At 31.4% G+C, this 18,515-nt stretch overlaps 2 protein-coding genes and 1 long non-coding RNA gene across 3 annotated transcripts in view; 1 reads left to right on the forward strand and 2 right to left on the reverse strand.

Moving 5' to 3' along the window:
• LOC143069714 (dihydroxyacetone phosphate acyltransferase-like) overlaps positions 1-16,873 on the forward strand; it is a 79,620-nt gene extending 62,747 nt beyond the window's left edge. Inside the window, exons 12-14 of the mRNA XM_076244483.1 lie at positions 14,074-14,285; positions 15,081-15,142; positions 15,823-16,873. Coding sequence (XP_076100598.1) covers positions 14,074-14,285; positions 15,081-15,142; positions 15,823-15,905 — 357 coding nt within the window. The 3' untranslated portion in view covers positions 15,906-16,873. The remainder of the gene's footprint in view (positions 1-14,073; positions 14,286-15,080; positions 15,143-15,822) is intronic.
• LOC143069842 (uncharacterized) lies at positions 175-2,055 on the reverse strand. The gene has a single exon (XM_076244646.1). It carries the CDS (start codon positions 1,876-1,878, stop codon positions 175-177), a length of 1,704 nt encoding a protein of 567 aa, XP_076100761.1. The 5' UTR covers positions 1,879-2,055.
• LOC143066696 (uncharacterized) lies at positions 10,902-12,824 on the reverse strand. Its single transcript, XR_012975748.1, has 2 exons — positions 12,149-12,824; positions 10,902-11,132 (listed from the first exon to the last, which is right to left on the reverse strand). It is a non-coding gene; the product is annotated as an uncharacterized LOC143066696 (long non-coding RNA).
• Positions 16,874-18,515: the final 1,642 nt, after the last annotated feature.

Consider the following 18,515-nt stretch of genomic DNA (forward strand, 5'->3'; position numbering starts at 1 on the left):
GAATTTATTTCATAAGGTATTTCCCAATTTACATTTCTTAAATAAAAATCATGCAAACAATTAATATTATTCATTATACGTTCTGCAATTGGCCAAACAGAAAATCTAAAACTTATAATCAAAGTAATTTTATTTCAGTTTGAAATTGATTGATGAATAATTAGAATGAGCACTTTAAAATCCTGAGACCTGAACTGTATATATTTTGGCTTCATCAGGTTTGCTTTGAAAACATCCTATGTACAGTGTGCCTGTATTTTCAATGTCTAAAGAGTACGGTAGTTCAATACCTAACTGATCCTTAGTGTTTATGTAATGAATACACTCTCCTGAAGTGTTCAGGATATGAATCATGTGAGAATCTTTGTCTGTAATTATGACATTGTTTAAATTTGTAGCCACTAAATCTCTAGGTTTGAATGTTTGTTCCTTGTTTATATCTGCATTGCCACTATATATCCATCTCAATCCATTAGTTTTATCTAATGCCACTATCCTACCACTCCAGTCTTTATTGAGACAATCTAGGACATAAATGTTATTGTCATTGTCTGATGTTATTCTTTGTGGAGCAGAAAAGAGGGGTTTTCCTTCATTGTCAAGACCATTATAGACCTTCTCTGTTGTTCCATCTTTATCCATCATGATCACTTTTCTTGGTTTATTGACAGGGAAGAGGGGTCCTTTCTCTCCTACTCTGATTATGATCTTATCTTCTCTAGTGATGTGGATGGGACCAGTTATTAAGGGCGCTTCACTATTCTTTATTTCTATCATTTTTCCAGTGGTATGGCAAAGCATTTTCAGATAAGGTTCTGCAATTGAGAAAAATAAGTCTCCTTGTAATGATAATGCCATTCCAGCTGTCACAAACTGTAACTGCTGAACAATATGTACCAGTCTATTTGAAAATTGTATTTTCTGTATTTTTTTGTTATTGTCTTTTATCCACAATGTTTCATCGTCACAGCAAACAATCTGTGCAATGCTTTTCAGGTCAGTTTTATACTGTTTTATTACTTTCAGTTCAAATTGGTCAAGTGCATACTCGTAATCATCATCAGACTCCTTAAGTTCTCCATGAAATGCCTGTTGAATTTGCAGTTTTCCTGGAATATATTGTGGCAGTTTTTTGAAACAAGCTTTGACTGGTTCTTTGTGTTGTTTTCTGGCTGTTTTCTCTTCTTTGTATGCTTTGAAAACATCAAAAGATTTGGCAGAAGCTAAGGTATTAGTTAAACTCTCAGATCGAAATGCTAAATCTTTGTTTATCTTCTGTGTTGTATTATCAACATCATTTACTGATTGCTTAAGAAGATCCCATCTTTGATCAAGTTCTTCTAGAAGATTTTTTGTGTGCATTTCAACTTCATCTTTTAAAACTTTTGCTCGACTCAGAATTAATTGTTTCTCTATTTTATATTTGAATTCCTCTGAAGATTTGAATGAAGACAGGGTTGATCTTCCATTTTCATAATTTGATAATTTCATAACAAGCTCCGGACTAAAGGTTTTAATTTTCTTGATAGTTAAATTATATCCTTCAGCTAATCCAATCATGTGGTGTTTTCTATGAGTGTTAGCAATACACAAAGGGCAGACAACTTCATCACATGTCTGACAAAATAAGCCACAGTCTTGTCCGCTATGAATTTCACATGGAATGTCAGTGAAATCTTTAGCTTGCTGCCTAGCAATGTCTTTTATATTTATAATTGTATGTTGGTCTGTAGATTTCACTTTCATATGAATTTTCTGACATTTTGTACACAAGAGAAAGTCACATTCTATACATTTCAATTTGATCTGAATTGATTCTTCACAAAGCTGACAAGATACTGGAATTTGTCCTCTAAAAGACGGCTTTGAATATGCCATTATGCTGAATTTAAGGCAACAGTAGATTATCGATGATCAAACAATGTAATTCTTTAACAATATCTAAATTGAATTTGATATGAATAAAATATATCAATGGTTTAGATTTTTAACTTCCTTATGCAATCAAATTTGATCAGAGATGTATGTCTAGATTATCTTATACATGAAGTATATTGATTTTTATGCCCCACCTACGATAGTAGAGGGGCATTATGTTTTCTGGCCTGTGGCTCCGTTCGTCTGTGCATCCGTCTGTCTGTTCAGGTTAAAGTTTTTGGTCAAGGTAGTTTTTGGTGAAGCTGAAGTCCAATAAACTTGAAACTTAGTAAACTTGTTGCTTATGATATAATCTTTTTAATTTTGAAGCCAAATTAGACTTTTGACCCCAATTGCACGGTCCACTAAACATAGAAAATGAACGTGGGAGTTTCAGGTTAAAGTTGTTGGTCAAGGTAGTTTTTGATAAAATTGAAGTCCAATTTGAACTTGAAACTTAGTACATATGTTCCCTATAGTATAATCTTTCTAATTTTAATACCAAATTAGATTATTACCCAATTTCACGGTCCATGGAACATGGAAAAGGATAGTGCGAGTGGGGCATCCGTGTACTTTGGACACATTCTTGTTATATTTATAACTAAGTATAATAATGCAGTGTAAATTTAACTTTTCATAAAGTTTCTGAAATTTTTTCATGTCAAAATTTTTTTGGGGAAATTTGTTATAAACATTTCTCTTTTATTTTGTTAGACTCCTCACATATTATGCATGCCACTGGAATTTGTCCTTTTTAAAAAGATTTGGATAATGCCATGATAATGGATTATTTGAAACAAGTAAAATCACTGAACTCTGGAAAAATTCAAAAACAGGAAGTCCTTAATCAAATTGTTATAATCAAAAGCTAAAACACATCAAAAGAACGGGTAACAACTGTCATATTCCTGACTTGGTCCAGGCATTTTCTTATGCCTGCAATGAATGTGAAACAGTGTTAATGCTATATGCAAAAAATATTAATATATTCAGTTCTGATTATTGAAGTGCTCAGATTTAATCAGATTTAAAGATAACTTGGGTGTCTTCAATGTGGTAGCAGCTGTGTAGGGCTAGGGCAACATAAATTTGGACTACTGAACATACTGCTAGCTCATCTACTAAATAATGGATCAAGTTAGCTCCAAAAATTCAAGATATCTATAGAATCCCAATGGTGTCTAACTTTGATTGGCCAGCTATATGTAGCCTATCTTTCATCATAGATTGATATCTAGGGGATAGCATCGTTGCTAGTTGTTATCATATTAAAAGCAAATTCATAGTGAAAAATTTATATCTTTGATTCAATTTGGCATTTGAACCTACACTTGTTATAAATAAATTAGGAAACCAGTCTCCAAATATAGTTTATATCATTAAAAAAGAATGTTTAATATATACCATTTTTAAAGAAGTTGATAGTTAACAGAAAATACAGATTTTGCTGATTTTATAGACTGTAAATTCATAAATCATTGCAATGTTTTTGTAATTGCGCAAAATGCAACAGGGTTATAATCACAAAGATTTAAACTTGCAATTTGATATTTGATATTAATTAAACACGACTTTTCTCAATATCGCAAAAATTAAAATCGCATTTTAGTCTAAAATGATATATCTCTTTTTATCTCAGCAAATAAGTAATCACTATATTAGATAGAATATCCAAATAACAAATAAACAATATCTTCCTGTAAGAAAACAAAGGAATTATTTATTGTTCAACAAAACAATGTAAGGAAGTGCTTACTTAGGCCAAATAAAAAAAAGATGTGTGTTTTCTATTACCCTACGTCCTTATTTTTTAAGCTAAAAAATAGCCTATTCTTAAGTTTTTTTTGTCATTTTTCAATAAGCAGTGTTAAAGTCAGAATGTCCTTCCCATAGACTCAATGTAAAAAAAAGAAGGAAAAATAAAATAAAAATCCCTACCTACCTACCCTATTTTTATCAAAAAAGCACTAGGAAATGCCCATATTATTTATTTTGGCCTTATAAATGACATAACAATTGAAGTTTTCATTTACAAGTTTAAAGAAAATATTAAAACAGACATCATGTGCAAAGACCATTGAGAGATATCTGGGTTTTGTACAATATCTTCATAATGCAATACTATGTAAATAAATGCTTTTATTGCTGCCTACAGATAGAAAAATAACTTACAATTTGCCACATACATGTATAGAGGAATTATTGATACTGAAAAAAATGTATTGCAATGTACATAACACACTTTACAGAATAAAAATGATTATTTGGATTTCTTAAAATGAAACCTTGTATGGGTAGGTTTCTCTTTTCAAAATTAATTAGGTCTGAAAGTTTTGTTTAGATAACATATATCTGTTCGTTCTAATGTTAGTTTATGTGGAAACCACTAGTGGTAGGTCAATAATACTTAGTATGCATATGTATTAGCAATGGCACATCTCATTTCTATGGAGATAATTGACCACACCCCATCAGTCATGGTCTATTGACTTTGAAACTTTCCCTTAGATAATATGTATCAGTTTGTGATTATGTCAGTTTATGGGGAAACATTTGTGTTAGGTCTATGTTTAGTATGCATATGTATGAGCTTTGATACATCTCATTTCCATGAAAATTTAATAGCATTGGCACATCTCATTTCCATGGAGATTTTTTGGGCTCTGTATCTTCAGTCATGCCATGACTCATGGTTCATTGAATTTGAATATTTTGCATCACTTACATGATAAAGTATTGCTATTTAAATTTCAACATTTGTATTTTACTATAAAAAAAAAAAGGTGTGACATATCTCTGTGTCAACAGTCTATTGATTTTTTATGTCCCATTTATGGGCATAATGTTTTCTGGTCTGTGCGTCCGTCTGTCCGTTCTTCTGTTCGTCCATCCATCTGTCCTTCAGGTTAAAGTTTTTGGTCAAGGTAGTTTTTGATGAAGTTGTAGTCCAATCAACTCGAAAATTAGTACACATGTTCTCTATGATATGATTTTTCTTATTTTAAAGCCAAATTGGAGATTTTACCCCATTTTCATGGTCCACTGAACATAGAAAACAATAGTGCGGATGAGGCATCCTTGTACTGAGGACACATTCTTGTTAGAAATATCAAGATGCACCCTGCAGAACATTTTATTAATACGGCTATTCATTTTGCAATATATTTTGTATTTCTACAAAAAAAGGTAAAAGAGACATTTTAATTTAATTACCATGTTTTTTGATATGGTGATTTGCTGACAAAAAAATACAAAAAGTTTTCCGTTCATTTTTTTGCATAAATAAGGCCGTTAGTTTACTCATTTGAATTGTTTTACATTGTCTTATCGGGGCCTATTATAGCTGACTATGCGGTTTGGGCTTTGCTCATTGTTGAAGGCGGTACGGTGACCTATAGTTGTTAATGTCTGTGTCATTTTGGTCTTTTGTGGATAGTTGTCTCATTGGCAATCATACCACATCTTATTTTTTATATTGAATTAATAGAAAAAGTTATTTTATTTAAATTTTTGGATCATAAAATATTTTTAAACATTGTAAAACAAATAGGTGAATAAATAAAATCAGTAGTTTAGAATCCTGAAACCTGAACAGTATATAGTTTGGTTATAGCAGGTTCATTTGTGTTTCTACTACAACCTATATACAGTGTACCTGTATTGTCAATGTCTAAAGAGTATGGACAACGGATACTTAATTGATCCTTAGTGTTCATGTAATGAATACACTCTCCCGAAGTGTTGAGGATATGAATTATGTGATTATCCATATCTGTAACTATGATATTGTTTAATTGTGTAGCCACTAAATCTTTAGGTCTAAATGTTTGTTCTTTGTTGATAACTGGATGACCACTATATATCCACCTCACTCCATTAGTTTTATCTAATGCCACTATCCTACCACTCCTGTCTGTATTGAGACAATCTAGGACATAAATGTTATTGTCACTGTCTGACGTTATTCTTTGTGGAGCAGAAAAGATAGGATTTCCCTCATTGTCAAGATCATACACCTGCTCTGTTTTTCCATCTATATTCATCACAACCACTTGCCTTGATCCATCAACTTGGAAGACAGGTCCTTCCTTTCGGGCTCCAACTATAATCTTACGATCCTGAGTTACATGGACAGTACTACTAATTAATGGTTCTACACTATACTTTGAATTTATTATATTTGCTGTTGTATGGCAAAGTGTTTTAAGATTTGATTTTGCGGTAGATATAAGTAAGTCTCCTGATGATAAGAATGCTATACCAGCACAATTTACCTTTACTTCTTGTTCAATATTTAACTTTCCGTTTGATAGTTCTATTTTCTGTAGGATTTTGTCTGCTATATTACCTATCCACAATGTCCCATCATCACTGCAAACCAACTGTTCAACAAGATTTAGTCCAGTTTGATACTGTTCTATAACTTTAGCTTCATACTGTTCCTGTGCATAATCATCATCAGACTCAGTTAGTTCTCCGTGTAATGCCTCTTCAATTTTCTTTTTTCCTGGTATACTCTGATGCAGTCCTTTAACATAAGTATTGACCGGTTCTCTGCTATGTTTTCTTGCTGCTTTTTCCTCTTTTAATGCACTGAAATCTGTGTTAACTTTGGCTTCTTGTTGTTGTGAAGCAATGTCTTTGATATCAATAATAGAATGTTGGTCAGTCGATTTTACTTTGTTATGAATTTTCTGACATTTTGTACACAAAAGAAAGTCACACTGTAAACATTTCCATTTGATCTCGTTCGATTCTTCACATAACTGACAAAGCATTGGAATTTGCCCTTTACATAGCGAGTTTGAATATGCCATTATGCTGAACACACTTGATCGCAGTGAATGTTGTTCCAAAAATAAATTTATATATGTAACTAGATCGAAGTAGTACAATATGAATTTGTTTAAATAGGTATGTCAAGGTATATATTCCCTCAAATTATTGATTTTAGTATTTAAATGTATACTTTGAAAGGTGAAGGTACCATTTGGGGTGTAAATATTTGAATTTTTCTATTATATTCCTGAGAGATTCTGCAGGCCCTAAAGAGATTTATAATAATACCAATTTGTTCAAACAGTGTGAACATTCAATGCAAAAAATTGTACTACTTTATTATTAAGGTGTTCATATTTCATTGTATTTTAAGATCTCTCTCAGTAATCTTTGTACACCATATTTGCACATATAATACTTTGACTGACAAAATTATTTTATATATCTTCCTTTATATAAATGTTTGCATACACCTGATAAAACAAAATAAAAAGTGAACTAAGTACTTTTATAGTTTGTTTTAAAATATGAATAATTCTACAATCTGTGTATATAACTATACAAACCTTTGCTACAACCATGTACCATAAGTTGTATTAAGCTTTTTGTTATTCCCCCCCCCCGTGTGGTGGAGGGGACATTTAGTTTTACCCTTGTCGGTCTGTTCATCTTTTCGTGTGTCTATATGTATGTACGTCAGAAAGTCCCAAAGTTGGTTTCTGTTTTCCAACTTTAGTTTGCCTCAACAAAATGTTATGAAACTTATACACATTACTTATTACCATAAAACTCAGATCAAGTACAAATTTGGGTAGTGTCACTTTTACTGTTCTTCAGTTATGTCCTTTATAATATATATGATATTCAAGCAGGCATCATCTGTGTCTGCCATTTATATGTTTAAATATGCATTGCTGTGAGGTTGTCATGTGCAGCAGTGCAGTCATAAATGTCACATTTGATTATAAAGTGCATCTCTTTTATTGTCCGCCACTCAGAATCAGGCATGGGTTAATCGTAATCAGTAATCATAATCAGCTGTAATCGATTACATTTTGCAGTGTAATCCTATGTAATCAGTAATCATGCCATTTCTGATTACAAGTAATCGTAATGTAATCGATTACATGGCAAAAAACAGGTGTAAGATTACATTCAAATGATTACTTGCTGATTACAAATCTTGTATATATATGAAAATAGTTTTTGATAGACAAGATGAAAATAAGAAAATGTAAAGCTTGAATGAAAAATCATTAAACTAGTAATCACAATGATGGGACCTTGTTTAATGTGATCATCTATATAACAAATCTGTATAACCAAGTGTTTTATTTTGTTAACCGTTTACAAAAGGAAATTTACTCTCCAATGTTTTTTTGTGAGATTGAGCTCTTATGATACAAGAAAATGCCTTGAAAGCATTTTTTTTTCCTTGATTGAAAACTTCTGATATTAACTCCAATTTCATATCAGTTTACCCAATATTTTTACATAACTACATTGAAATTCAAATGCAGAAAACATTTAGTTCCTATTTGACTTTGATGGTCGGCATAAATATATAAGCCCACTTAATTCAAAATGGAAGTTAAAACCAGGTTGCATTTATTGACAAAATTGAATAAATTTTATTTTCCATAAATTTGTGTATAATATGTGCTTTCTTATTTTTATTCTTTATTAACTTTGAGCCAGTATAAACAAGTACATGTACACAGTCCGATATGCGGTTTAAATAGAACAAAAGAATTCGACCTCTTGTGTTTAGAAGGTAGAAAAGTGAAATGAACTTTGTATACGGTTGTCAAGATGTCACCAAAGTTACTTTCCGTAAAGTCATTATTAATTTTATATTTGCGTTCACGTTGTTTAATTTTCATATTGTACAATTGTTGACAATGCAACTTGCAAACAATCGTTTTTAAAACGACCATAAATCAAGCTGTTACGTCATTTAGGGGGTCTCCTTATAAACTGCTACTTTTTTTTGCTCGACATAGAAAAAATCTTGGAAAAATTACAAAAATTGAGAAATGAATTGCCAATCGTTTAAGACCATTCCCAAAGTGGCACACCTAAATTTGACATTTGGACGCAATTTCAAAGTTGGATGTTATATCACGGGGTTTTGTTAATTAATTTACGAATCGAACACACCCGTCCTATATATGTAACATCACATGACTTTTAAGTGATTAAAACTAATTTTTTTGAATAATATTTGCATGTTTGACATGTTTTTTTCTTTAACAATTACAATTACACCAACAGTCATAATTTCTGTATTATTTAAAAAAAGTTTTGTTACACATTTTGTTACACCTTAGTTATACAGTAACCCGGATTGGTTGACTATTGTGGAAGTTGAGTTTTTGGGGTAACATAAATTTATATCGTTGTATTCCTTTTGTTTGTGTTAACCAATTGTCGTTCGGAATTATTTTTTATACGTCATTTATTTATCTTGCAATTTCTTGTAATTTAGTTTGCGTCTTATTTCTTTGGTGTCATATTCACCGTACGCTCTTCAACAATGAGCAAAGCCCATACCGCATAGTCAGCTATAAAAGGCCCAAATATAACAAAGTAAAACAATTCAAAGGAGAAAACTAACGGCCTTATTTATATAAAAAAAAATGAACGAAAAACAAATATGTAACACATAAACAAACAACAACCACTGAATTACAGGCTCCTGACTTGGGACAGGCACATAAATTGTACATAAATAATGTGGCAGGGTTAAACATGTTAGCGGGATCTATGTAAAATTTGTGTTCGATCATACAGTATAATAAGTAGGTAGTTGCCCGCGAATGGATTTTTTTTTATTCTTTGCGTCTTATTTGTTGATTGCAGTTGGTTTTTGTTTTGTGTCATATGTGGAGATATGATGTGATTTTGTTTTTCTTTTGATGTGTTTGCATCTTAAATTGGGATTGCACCGAGTTATTTCATGATTTCTTTTGTGCTGTATTTTCGATACATTTTTAGTCTATCTTATAGCATCTTACAATTGTCCGGCGACATAATGTGATACTTTTTTTGTTCGCCAATATTATTCATACGATTTGAATTTACCATGTATATCTTTTTCTTTTCTTATTATAGTTTACCTACAGTCGAAAATTTGCAAGACATTAAGAGTCTTTACTTATTTAACCGTTTTACATTAGACTCAATTTTATTATCGTTTATCACATAAAGACTCGATTGTATTATAGTACTTTACTTGAATAACCGTCCCACTGTCAGTTGTATGTTAGTTCTTCACAACTCAAACAGATTCAAGAATATCAAAGTTCCCTTATATTAATTTTTACCGTATACGGTGGCTCACTCTATTTTTCTCATACTTGCTCACTATTACAAGTCAAGTACTATAGTAGTGCACCGGTGTCTTCATATTTCATGTACTACACATGCGTATATATATTACTTGAGTGTGAAACATGCAGACAATACTCTACCAAAGCAAGCCAGGAAACAATCCATCAACAAGGAATTAAGACTGAGCTAAGGGGAGCTCGTTCCAGTCATACTCCAGTGATTCCCTACGTTTAATCAAACATATTTGATTAGACGAAAGCCAACCCCCCTTCCCCCGCCTATATTCTTGAAAATGTTGTTCTTATGTATACATACTTATCTCCATGATATTGTCTCAAGTCTTCAGTTTCTGTACCGAACTCTTACAATCAACCAAGTCGTTGCGCTTGGGTTAAAATTGTACTTACTAGACAGTCTTTGATAATCTGTTTATACAGTTTTGTACAAGAGTAATGTTTGGGATGCTTAAACCTTTGGCATATTTTGTATGTTGAAAAATGAATATACTAAAGACCTTTTTGGATGTTTACATTTGCGGTTGACTTGCATGTTTTATGTAGAATGTACAACCTGTTTCATTTGAAAAAAAAAAAAATTCTAAAAAAAAAAAAAGATAAAAGATAACGAAAATTAAGCATATGCTCTTTTAACTGTTCTTGAACAGGGCTCCAATTTAAAATAAAAAAGAAAGAGTTCAGATGATCAAGTTCTTTGAAGAAGGAGAAAGGGGAAACCAATAGCACTGCTATATCATCTCAGAAATTATATAAATTATTACCATTAGTATTACAAGACTATGAAGGATGCATTCACATCTCTTCTGTTATGGAGACGTTTGACAAATTCTGTATATAAAAAAAACAAGTTCCTTTTGTGACATAACTTTATTCATATAGATTATTTCTCCTACATATCTTTATATATTGCTTTCTTTAGTTCAAATTGGAATCTCAGATAAGCATCTGGTACTTTAAAACCTCTCCTCTCTGTTCCATGCCTCTGGTCGACATGTGTACTTCAGAATAATTACTGACTGTCAAATGTATAGCAGAACGTACATAACTTCTTGATAAAACTGCTGTCTATCTCCCTTTTCGACGCTGCAAAAAAAAAATATCGAACAGGCAATTAAAGAGGGGGTTGCAACCACATGTTCCCCGTACAAACGGATCGAATTCAATTCTCATTCTGTAAACAAATATTGTAGGATTGTTAAGGTATTTTGGTGATTTTAAAAGCCCCTCCCCCTTTTTTTAATATACACCACAAAAAAACACATTTAGTTAGGATAAAGAACTTATAAACGATAGTCCTATAATGTAAGGCTTCGGAGTTTCATATCTTTAAGATTCAACATGTTTATCGGAGTGTTTTTTACTATCAATGTTGAACCGTTAATTTTTATCGGATTTTTTTAACTACCAAATGGCAATGTTGAACCGTTCAACATTGATAGTTAATAACAAAAATTCGATAAAAAATGTTGAATGTAAATGATATGAACCTCCGGTCTTATATTAAAGGACAATATATAACACTTCTGAGGTTCATATCGTTTACATTCAACGGTTTTATCAGATTTTTTTTTTACTTTTTACTATGAACCGTTCAACATCAATTATAGTAAAAAAAAAAAAACGATATAAAAACGTTGAATATAAGAGATATGAACCTCCGAAGTTTATATAATAGCCTTACGGTAAATAGAATAATTGAAATTCAGTTAATTGAGTGTGGGAGGCTATTTTAATCCACTTTCTGAGTGTGTATTATATAATGTTACAATGTAACAAACCTATCAAACACACCGTGAAAAATAACATTATCTCCCCTGGAAATGCTTAACAACAAGACACAAAAAACTGCTACCTTTTTTTGCTCTATATCACATAATTATGAAAACACATTATGTAGATAGGGAATATTGTGCTTGTGTACACGTTTGAATGTGTAGGTGGCACACTCAGAACGATCGTCTGTAGATTTATTTTTTTAATTCGTCCCAGCCTTTCCGGGTTCACGTAGCAACACGTTTCTTTCCTTTCCAGCTATTCCTGATTATCAATTAATCCAAAACATGCATTTATCCCAAAGCAACAACTATTAAACAACTCACCTATACCAATGGTGATCGTCTAATTCCTATCTGATTCCTTTAATCGTATCTTTCTTGACGACACCCATCACTGTAGCGTCTACCATTGGAGGTAGCGAAATTACATGATTTGACAGGAGAGCGAAAAAAACAAGGGGAGCAATTTTATCGAACCGCATTCCGGACTGGTACAGTGTATACATATGGCATAATATTACAAACAATATGCATAGTAAACAATAGGTGACGTCAGAAGTTTCATCAATACAAAATATCTTTTAATACAATAAACTGTTTCTTAATATAAAGAGAAATGTATAATCTTTCCTAAGTAACAAAACTGTTTTGTGTTTTCACCTGACAATAATTCTATTTATTTCTAATTAGATCAAGTATTAAAAATTTTCAAACAAATAATGACAATCAACCACTTTTAACTTTATTGATATTGTTATTAAGACAATAAAATTTAAATACCCAAGCCCACCTATTGTTTGTTTAAAAAAAATGGAAGTAGTGATTAACACCTGTAAAAACATTAATGGATGTGTCAATTATGCCCCAACAGACAATAAAACTATACTTAATTAATTTTTCCTTATTTTCAGTTTTTTTGTTAATTAGGCAGTTGGTTACAATTTATAGTTAAAAATAAAGTTATATCTTTTACATAGAGAAAGGACACTTGTCTATAGCTATTTTATTAAATTACACATGTTACACTGTACTTGTCTATAAATTATTCCTTTAAGAAAAAGATGAATAAATTAAGGCTTTTAAAAAAAATCACCAATATAAGCTTTATTGTGAGGATAAAAAACTTTGATATAGAAATATGCAATGTAATCATAAGTAATCTAAAGTAATCATGATTACAATAAAGAAAAGTAATCTAATGTAATCGATTACATATGAAATAGGGTGTAATTGTAATGTAATCGATTACATTTTATTAGCAAAGTAATTGTAATTTAATCGATTACATTTTAAAGTAATCAACCCCATCCCTGCTCAGAATTACATTTTATTTCATGAGAGATGCAGGTAATGTTATAATTTACCAATGCAGATGTGCTGGAATTGTTCATTATTTAAATCAAAGGAGAAGGTCCGTTAAGGACCGATTTTGGCCTCAAATTTCATGTTCATCTGAAGAAAGATTTTGACCACTTTTTAAACACTTAAATGTCTATTTTATTTGAATCAATCAGTTTATGTGAAAGATTTTAACTGATTAAGTCATAAAAAACACCCGATTCAAGCTGAAATACGAAAAATCTACCAAATATGCCGAAAAATGACATTTTTCAGATGGTTTTTGTCAAAAATGAAAGTGGCCGCATCCGTGTTCATCCTCAACCTTTATATATGTTATGTATTATCATAAAATACAACTTACATTTCAATATTAAGGATGAACACGAATGCGGCCACTTTCGTTTTACACAAAAACCGTCTAAAATTTAACAAAAATGCTAGAATTGTGAAGATTTCAGTAATTTAGCATGACTTAATGGTTCTAGTACCAGATATATGTGCATTGTATTGTCAAAATCAGCCCAAATTTATGTAGCAGAAGCATTTTACTGTCCAATGAATAACTTGAGGTTTACATTTTAACAATTTTGTAAAACTGCTATATTTTGGGGCCAAAAAGGGGTCTTACTGGACCTACTCCTTTGTTGATAGGGTACTTTTTCATCTAAGGCATCTTGCAATCATTTTGGTTTAACTGTTCTTTTTTACTGTTCATCATTTATTTAAATTACTTTACCTGAGTTACGGACATTACTTAATTTTTCCGAATGCAAAATATTTCACATGTTTATAGACAAATACTTATTGTTTATGTTGACCATATTTTACGGATCGCCTGACTTAATGTTAATTTATTTCATATTTTACAGATTGCCTGACTTAATGTTTGTGTTTTTCATATTTTACAGATTGCCTGTAAATATATGTTGTCAATGCACAATGATGCTCATGGGAAACCGTTAGCCAAGCCTCCAAAGTCAATCACTAAGGAATCACAGATTCTGGGGTCAAGGCTATTGAGGGAGGGACAGATCAGACATCTGGAAGTTCTGTCCTTAGATCTACTCAGTAATGGAATAAATTCCTTACATCAAATGGGTGCAGTCAGGAAAGAAAAAAGGTAAATAGTGCAATTGCTTCATATATTACTAGTATAAATTTTTTGAGGTGCCAGCTGAAGTACGCTGCCGGGAGTTTCTCGCTGCATTGAAGACCCATTGGTGGCCTTCGGCGGTTGTCTGCTCTTTGGTCGGGTTTTTGTCTCTTTGACACATTTCCCATTTCCATTCTCAATTTTATTACATTATATTAATAATGTAAAATAAAGAGCTGCTGAACCAACGCCACCTATGTTTTGTGCTGGTAGAGTTCCCTTTAGTGGATACCAGATGGTATGCATGGTTGTCAGTTTAAAAAATCAAATACCACTACATTGACAACAACACTTGTAGCTGTATATTTACAATGATACATTTAATGGCTAACGGTAATTAAACAACATCTCTAGCTGATGATCATAGCTATAAGACATCTTGATTACCGTAGCCGTATTTGGCACAACTTTTTGGAATTTTGGATCCTCAATGCTCTTCAACTTGTTTGGCTTTATAAATATTTTGATATGAGCGTCACTGATGAGTCTTATGTAGAGGAAACATGCATCTGGCGTGCTAAATTATAATCCTGGTAACTTTGATAACTACTTGACTATCCTAGGCTTTTTAAATCAATGTTTTAACATTAATTCTTGGCATATAGAAATAAGAATATGTTGTGTTATTGCCAATAAGACAACCATCTATAAAGTCAAAAGGACAAAGGTGTGAAATATTACATAGTACAGTATGTGATATTTATCAAACTGTCCGATTTACAGTGATTTGTACATTTTCTATTATTCCTATTTAAATTTCAGAGATAACCAGACATACATGTTCCCAAACACAGTCAAACTTACAGCTGTTTGTTCAGAAATAGGTAAGATAGAATTTAATCACTGGGGATATTCCAATCATATTTTAACTTTATCTAAGGTACCTATGCTGTTTTAAATTTTGTATATTTCATTAAAAAGAATAGGGGAGTGCAGTTTGTCTAGTTTGAGAAGAGATAAAAGGAGGGGCAGCAATAATAGTCAGAAAACTAGATGACAACTTCATTTAACTTGCATTCTATATCTACGACAAGGTAACACCTCCCGAAACGAAAGCTTATTTTTATAAGCTAGAGTTAGAGGAGGGGATAAGGTCTCTGCGCAATGCTAGGCGGTGTTGTCGTAGAAGTTAGAAATAAAAAGTACAGGTTCCAGCCCCGGCACCAGGGAGGAAGTTACGAATCAAATCTACTCTAACATCGTTAGGTTGATTTTCTAGGCACTTTATATATATAGTTACACATATAAATCTAAGGATTTTGTCATTTGCACATACCAACGTGGTAAGGTGCATGTAGAGGCTATTTGTCATATTGATAAAAGTTTTCAAATGCATTTTTTGTTGTTGCAAATTTAAATATTTCTTTGCAATTTTAAGAAGTTAAAAACTCCCATATTATTTCAAAATAAGTATTAAAAAAGATTATGTGGATTAATGTTTTAAAATTCAATTATGAAATTAGAAGTTTCTTAATGAATAGTATCAATTTTATTTATTTTTCAGAGAAATATATAGATGTTCCCCATATTCCAGAGGCCATCATCAATGTGTCATCCAAAACAGTCACCATAAATGCCAAGTTATAAATATACAAAAATCATTGTCTGTTCGTCATTCAAAACAGTCACCATAAATGCCAAGTTATAGTCATTTAAAGGCAAATATATGTGTGTCATCCAAATCTGTCACAATCAATGTCAAGTAATAATCAACGTCTGTTCATTGTCCAAAACAGTTTTGATTAGTAGACAGTTATAATGATATGAATATCCACCACATGTGATTATTCTTAGATCTTCAATATTGGCATCAAGACACTGACGTAAAACAACAATTATAATTATATCTGGTGCCTATATTGTAATATTTAACCAAGTTACAGTGACTTGACAGTTAGTGTTGCTCTCCACTAATTGCAACTCATTCAAAATTTTGACCAAATTGCAATTTGTTTTTATTAAACCAAATTGTTCAACTGGTCAGAATATTATTCAGTCATAATATGATAGTGCAAGGTGATAAAATAAAACATACTTACAATCCTATAAGACTTTTTAAAACTCCACTTAAATGATGTTGTGACAAAATTAGTCCATCAGTTTGTATAAGTATATTATAGTCATAACAATGCTTAAGGTGAACTTGTTATTTTGAATTGCTATGAAAATATTTAAACTGACCAGTAGAACAATTTGATTATATAAAACAAATTGCAATTTGGTCAAAATTTTGAATGAGTTGCAATTGTTGGAGAGCAACACTAACAGTCAAGTCACTGTAATGGTAAATATAGGGATTCTAGTACACCTGCAACAACAAAAAAATGGCTTTTAGGTTTATTTTGAATTTGAATTTTTCAATTCTTACTCCAAACCGGAACACAAGGTATTATTTTTGTGTTTTTCTACTATTTATTTTGATTTTTTTAAAGATCTAATTTATGTCTGGGGATTTTTTCACAATTATCTTAATTACTAAATAATCAAAAAAAAATGAAATCTTCATTTAAATTTCCACTGTACAGATCACTTAAGGTCTCTAACAAGTAAACAGGTATAAAGTTTTCGCACTCTAACTTTAGTAAAAGTGAATAGAAATCTATGAAATTTTAACACAAGGTTTATGACCATAAAAGGAAGATTGGGATTGATTTTGGGAGTTTTGGTCCCAACATTTTAGGAATAAGGGGCCAAAAAGGGCCCAAATAAGCATTTTCTTGGTTTTCGCACCATAACTTTAGTTTAAGTTAATAGAAATCTATGAAATTTTGACACAAGGTTTATGACCACAAAAGAAAGATTGGGATTGATTTTGGGAGTTTTGGTTTCAATAGTTTAGGAATAAGGGGCCAATAAAGGGCCCAAATAAGCATTTTTCTTGGTTTTTGCACAATAACCTTAGGTTAAGTAAATAGAAATCTATGAAATTTAAACACAATGTTTATGACCACAAAAGGAAGGTTGGTATTGATTTTGGGAGTTTAGGACCCAACAGTTTAGGAATTAGGGGCCAAAAAGGGACCCAAATAAGCATTTTTCTTGGTTTTCGCACTATAATGTTAGTATAAGTAAATACAAATCTATGAAATTTAAACACAAGGCTAATGACCATAAAAGGAAGGTTGGTATTGATTTTGGGAGTTTTGGTCCCAACAGTTTAGGAAAAAGGGGCCCAAAGGGTCCAAAATTAAACTTTGTTTGATTTCATCAAAATTGAATAATTGGGGTTCTTTGATATGCCGAATCTAACTGTATATGTAGATTCTCAACTTTTGGTCCCGTTTTCAAATTGGTCTACATTAAGGTCCAAAGGGTCCAAAATTAAACTTAGTTTGATTTTGACAAAAAATGAATCGGTTGGGTTCTTTGATATGTTGAATCTAAAAATGTACTTAGATTCTTGATTATTGAAGTTTTTTGGTCCAGTTTTCAAATTGGTCTACATTAAGGTCCAAAGGGTCCAAAATTAAACTTTGTTTGATTTCATCAAAAATTGAATCCTTGGGGTTCTTTGACATGCCAAATCTAACTGTGTATGTAGATTCTTCATTTTTGGTCCTGTTTTCAAATTTCAAATTCTACATTAAAGTCCAAAGGGTCCAAAATTAAACTAAGTTTGATTTTAACAAAAATTGAATTCTTGGGCCTCTTTGATATGCTGAATCTAAACATGTACTTAGATTTTTGATTATGGGCCCAGTTTTCAAGTTGGTCCAAATCAGGATCTAAAATTATTATATTAAGAATTGTGCAATAGCAAGTCTTTTCAATTGCACAGTATTGTGCAATGGCAAGAAATATCTAATTGCACAATATTGTGAAATAGCATTTTTTTTTTTAATTAGAGTTATCTTTCTTTGTCCAGAATAGTAAGCAAGAAATATCCTATTGCACAATATTGTGCAATAGCAAGAATTTTTTTTAATTGGAGTTATCTTTCTTTGTCCAGAATCAACTTAAATCTTTGTTATATACAATATACAATGTATATACACTTTTTACTACCAACTGATAAATTTAAAAAATCTTTACCATTCAGTGATAACAAGCAGTTTTTTTACATCTTAATATTTTATGATGTATTTAAATGAGTAGTTATTGTTGCAAACTCCATTAGAAATTTGAATTGATATCAGTTTTGAAAAAGGGAAACGGGGATGTGAAAAAAAAGGGGGGGGGTTAAATTTTTCTCATTTC

The sequence above is a fragment of the Mytilus galloprovincialis genome, chromosome 3 (genome assembly GCF_965363235.1).
Source record: "Mytilus galloprovincialis chromosome 3, xbMytGall1.hap1.1, whole genome shotgun sequence".
Classification (NCBI taxonomy): domain Eukaryota; kingdom Metazoa; phylum Mollusca; class Bivalvia; order Mytilida; family Mytilidae; genus Mytilus; species Mytilus galloprovincialis.